Source organism: Austrofundulus limnaeus, unplaced genomic scaffold, assembly GCF_001266775.1.
Source record: "Austrofundulus limnaeus strain Quisiro unplaced genomic scaffold, Austrofundulus_limnaeus-1.0 Scaffold17, whole genome shotgun sequence".
Classification (NCBI taxonomy): Eukaryota; Metazoa; Chordata; class Actinopteri; order Cyprinodontiformes; family Rivulidae; genus Austrofundulus; species Austrofundulus limnaeus.
The window spans coordinates 629,585-634,988 of record NW_013952419.1 but is presented as its reverse complement, the minus strand read 5'-3'; the positions used below and the strand labels follow the sequence as shown (position 1 = coordinate 634,988).

The 5,404-nt window shown below is 43.1% G+C and overlaps 1 protein-coding gene across 9 annotated transcripts in view; it reads right to left on the bottom strand.

Moving 5' to 3' along the window:
• The window catches only part of nrxn2a (neurexin 2a), a 207,942-nt gene that overhangs the window by 50,691 nt on the left and 151,847 nt on the right, over window positions 1-5,404 (bottom strand). Inside the window, exon 1 of one of the 9 annotated variants that reach the window (XM_014003149.1) lies at window positions 2,422-4,147. The exons of the other annotated variants lie outside the window; for them this stretch is intronic. Coding sequence (XP_013858603.1) covers window positions 2,422-2,767 — 346 coding nt within the window. The 5' untranslated portion in view covers window positions 2,768-4,147. Of the gene's footprint in view, window positions 1-2,421; window positions 4,148-5,404 lie in introns of those variants that run through there. 9 annotated transcript variants of the gene reach the window in all.

The following is a 5,404-nucleotide window of genomic DNA, read 5'->3' as shown; positions in this document are numbered from 1 at the left end:
TTGTCACCAACATCTGGTGAAAATTTCATGTCATTAGCACCTCTAGTAATATATTTACTGAGAAAAATGGTGACTTGTTCAATACTTATTTTACCTGCTGTATCAGTCTGGAGCAGATGCCAGGTTTTAACAATGGTTTCACCTCTGAACTTGACCTTTGACGTCATGAGCTTGAAATGAATAAATGGTCTCATCTTTTACCCATGAGGTGTCCAGTTGTGAGTCATAAATTTAAAGTTGTAACAAGATGTTGTCCACAGACAGATCATAAGTTTCATCAAAGATGAGCATACAAAAATAAACAAAACAAAGTTATGATGTAATTGTAGTTAATTAAATTAGGTTTTAATTATTTTTTATCCAATCTTTTTCATTTTGTGTGAAAGTTCTGCATAATGACAGGAAGAAATTCAAGAGGTTTGAGCTGCATAACGGGTGCTCAAATTAGTGTTAGTTCATCTAAAAGGCATTCTATTTACAGCTTCTCATCATTTCATGACCAAAATGAGCAAATTTAAGGTTTCAGATTTGTTTAAATATCTGAGCTAAAACATTCTCACCGTGTCCTTCTTCTTTTTAGTTTCTGACAAATTGAGCGTTTTCAAATTTAATTTACTTTTTCTTTTTAAATTAAACCCGAGTCAAAGTTTCTTCAGAGCTGTAAGAAGTTTTGCACATATGTTTAAAATGACTGGATTTTGAAGCCATCAGAACAAACAGCAAGTTATTCTTATCAATAAGAAAATAAAAATAAAGTTCAAATAGCTAAACATGATGGCTTTTTAMTTGATGACATTTATCTCTTAAATTAACAACAAACTAGTCTATAACACTTTTTAATCTCTACTAAAAACATAAAGATGCAAATTAAGTTTTTATAGTGTGATAATTTTCTATAAATAAATAAAATTGGTAGTTTAAGACAAACTAAAATAATGTTTATTTAGAAGAAAACAGTTATATAAACTTCCTTTTTTAGAAAAAATTAGTGCCACAACACGTAAGTGAACGTATCTATACAGTTTATCAATAAACAAACATTTTAAATGGTTTTATCTTCATTTTAAGGGTTAAATAAATGTATTTAGTAGGAAAGAAGAAAAGTGCTCTAAAATTTGTACAGGTTTTGTCCTGGACTAACCATTAGCTCGTTATTTCAGTCAGAATCAAACATTATTTTTTAATTGAGGCTGTTGAAGCAGCAAACTACAGCAGGTTAGATACTCGTTACTCACAGGAYCTCATTAAAAAAGAACTGAACTTGTGATTTAAAACAAAAATCCTGAGTGATTAATGTTGGGTCGACTTTTTTAAAATTCTTTTCTTCTGTTCATCAGGAGAGGATGCACCCTGATGCACATGACATTTAAAACTTAATAAATTCTACATTGATTCAGCTGTTTTTTATTTATATATATACAGTGTATATATAAAAACGCTTCATGCTCCTGTGAAGGTGATTATGTGACTTACTGCAGGAACAATTGTTGCACAGAAGCTGAAGATGCGTTGTGCAGAGTGCATTAACAGCTTTGTGTCCACGACTTGTAAATCACAAGTGCTGTCTGGTATCATTGATGTCACAGGAAATGAAATGTCTTCCACTGAAGCACCTACTTTATAAGAAATCTGCAATACAGGTAATTGAAAATTTATCTGTGACTTCTTTGAAGTGTTTTTTCCCCCTTCTTTTTTTATAGGCCTGTTTAATCAGGAGGGTATGCTGAGCCTGTAAAAGCCTGGTTCAGAATGATATGGCTATAATAGCGCAGATGTAATTCATCACTATTTTTGTACAAAACTGCTGCTGAATAGGAAAATCCATTGAATCTTTTTTTTCGGGACATAAAAGTGAGTCTTAAGAGAAATTTCAATGTGAGATATAAAAGAGAGAAACGACTTGTGTCGGCGCTTTGATCGAGCCATTTTGAGTTAGTGTGGTGAATTTGATCAGGGTAGGTCATGTCTTTATATCCTTTCATGGATCACAGTATGGGTCTTTCTTTAAACAATGTTGCAGAGAGATGGTCAAAATGAGGTGTTATCTAACACTTTAGGCACATGTGCATGAAAAAACAACAACGCTGAGAGARGGTATCACCTGCTAATGTCTTTGAAAACAGCATGAGCTGCTCAAATCATCAGAACTCTCCAAAAAATGACTGATTAATCCACTGTTGATTGGTGAAACAGCAACACYAGGGGAAAGGCAACTACAAGCAGCTCTGATGGAGACATAAAGCGATTTAATGATGCACAGAGGCTGCAGCACATACATATAGTTGAAGGATTCATCCTCCCACAGATAGTCACCACCAGCATGAACAAAACCTCTTCTTTAACCTGCAAACTTAAAACCAGCTGCAAAAGGGGGGGCTGCAGCCAACAGAGGGGTGAGGACCTCGAAGGGAGACGTCTTACCGTGACCTCCTCTGGTGAGGAACGGCATCCTGTTGATGGCAATGGGGACGGTGCCGTGCTTGTTGTGGAAGTGGTGGACATGGTGCGTGGTGCTCAGGCTGGAAGACACGCGGGCCGTTCCCGTCTGGATGGGCAGCAGAGTGAGCAGGGTGAACCAGAACACGAGTTTGGAGTAATAGCTCAGGCTCATGCCCAGGCTGAACTGAGACCAGCTGCTGCGCCGTCCGAACACGGGACCGGCCGCGAAGAGCCGCCCCATGAGCGTCAGGTCCACGAAGGCCCAGGACGGGACACCGCCCGGCCGAGCCGTGGCCTCTGACGGTTGAACCCGGAGACGGCGGCGCATGTCAGTGACGAGCCGGGCCCATGTCTACGGCGTTCCTCCTTGGTTTTAAAGTTGGACGAATAGAAAAATATCCTTTACAATTCGTTGGATAAAACCACCAAAAAAAGGATCTGAAAGACGGACTCAAAACCACAGTTTTTATGGTTGTTGTGATTGAAACTCAACAACTATCTCATTTATTGTGGCYAACACATGTCAAGAAGTCTAACAGACAAAAACCCCATTCTTCCAAAAGTGAACCATCCAACATCCAATCCAACATCCTAGTAAAGATCAGGAGGAAGAATCCAGTGGGGATTTCAAACAGCCATGTTGCTCAAGCATCACGTTCAGAGGCGTGAGAAGAAGCAGGGCAGATTTTTGTGTGATAAGAATCCTGATAAGAGTCTCCATCGCCCACAGGTAGAGCTGGAGGGCAGCTGAGCCTGCCCACTAAGAAGAGAGCCCCTCCACAGAACAGGGAACACGCTTCAGCTGGGAAATGGATCATTTCATTAAGAAGAGCAGATARGAAATGAGCGAGGACGAGGGTGGCGGCAACGGCGGGTGATGCTGGAGCCGGAGCTTTTGTTCCTTCGTTTTTTTTTTGCCCAGAAGAGAATGGAGACGGGAAGGGAGAGGAGAGGGAGGGGGTGCAGAAAGAGAAGAGCAGAGAGGGAGCAGTATCTGCAGCAGCGCGGTAGAAAAAAAAAGGAAGAAAAATCCTGGAGATAAATAAATAAATAATTGGCCAGCGGCAGCTCCGGTTTCAGTCTCTCGCTCGGCACTGCAGAGCCAGCGCGCGGCAGCCTGTGGCGTGGCGGGGATCCATCAGAACGCAGCCGCAGCAACCTCCGTGTCAAATCAACGCAGGCTCCATCGCTCACGCTCCACCTGCTCGGGCTCACGCAGTAAAAAAAAACACTACTGCTGCATTCCCCTCACCCCCTCGCTCTTGATCCCCTTCTCCAGTTGTCCAGATCGCCTCCTTCTGATGGAGGACGTGTCTCTGGAGGAGGGCAGGTGCTCCTTCTTCGGATCCGATGACGGCAAAATGACTGCAGAAAGAATTATGCTAATTATTTAGAAAGAGAAAAAAAGCAGCCCTAATAAATCCAGGATGAGTGAAATTCCAGAACAGTCTGGAGCCTCGTAAAAAAAAAAAAAACGACAAAAATAAAAGAAAATAAAAAAATAAAAACCTCCGTAAGAGTTGAAAGCAGGCGAGCTAAAGGAGCTCCTCTGAAGGCGTACTGTAGTCAGGGGCTCTGATCCACAGAGGCACAGCATGCGCCTCTATGTGTGTGTGTGTGTGTGCATGTGTGTGTGTCTGAGAAGAGTCTGTGAGCAAATGAGCGAGGAGGGTGAGGAGGGAAAGCGAGGAAGGGTGGGTGATAGCAGGAGGGGAGGGAGACACAGGAAGAGATGACAAAAAATAATAAACGAGAGAGAGGGGGGGGGGGGCAGAGCCATGGCACAAAAAATAGTCCGGAAAAAGAAAAAAGTGAGCCAACTAAATGGGGTTTGTGTGAATAAATACATGCTAGAGAATTGCAGGTCCTGGCAGGAACACGCAGGAATCATACTGCAGAGGAGGAGCCTGATTTAGGTGAGCTGTCAGAGCTACTAGAGAACGAACACAGGGGTGTCGGAGTGAAGCACATCCTAACATGAAGCCTACAASAAGCATGAATGGAGGAAAGAAAGCAGCCGAGCCATAGGAAGCAAGAGGCTCTGCATTAAAACCCAACCCAAAGCCTCAGAATCTGTGCTGGAATCCAGATGTGTTCGTCTCACATCTGCACACTGCACCTACACCTCCTCTTTCTGCCTCTCATGCTGCTTAACCGTGCAGAAATTATTCACCTGATCTGAGGTCAGTGGGATTCTGGCTGTGTCCGAGCTCGCTCACAGAGAGGTGAGCTGAAGTCTGACGGGAGGCGTGATAAGAGACAGAGCGGGGGGTGGGGAGCAGAAACCAAAAAAGGAGGAGAGGCATGAAAAGAAAAAAAGGGAGAGACTGCAGCCGTATCAGCGGAATCGCGGTCGATAGAGATATCAGCTGGGATTACCGGGCCGCTTGAAAGGARGCGTGGAACCAGGGAGGACAGAGGCGAAGCTGTGCGGCGCCACCTCTCACGGTGACAAGAAGTCGACYCAGGCCATTACTCAAGCAGGGTTGAGGGGGCGGGGGGAGGCTGATTGAACAAAAAGAAGAGACGTGCACAACACGCTGGAATCACAAGTGATCCAAGCAGCAGGACGTCGTTTGTTCTGACCACGTGTTCCCGCTCGAGTCCTTCACGTGCTCCGCCTTCGATACAGTTTTAAAAACACGTCAGCTGATGTAAACAGACAGCTGCGATGATGCAGGAACCAGCCCGACTGTAAAACCTAGATCTCCTCACAGCAACCTCTTCCGTCAGGTGAGGAAATACACGGATGCTAAAAAAAAAAAAACTTATTTTACGCAAACATTTGACGCACAACAAAACAAGAAGTCTGTATATGTCTGTCTCTAAAAACACAACCAAAACATCACACGTGTGTCAGAACAAAACAGACGTGTTGCTTTGTTTGTGTTTCTTACAGCCGGTAAAATAAGTATTGAACACGTCACCATTTTTCTCAGTAAATATATTACTAGAGGTGCTAATG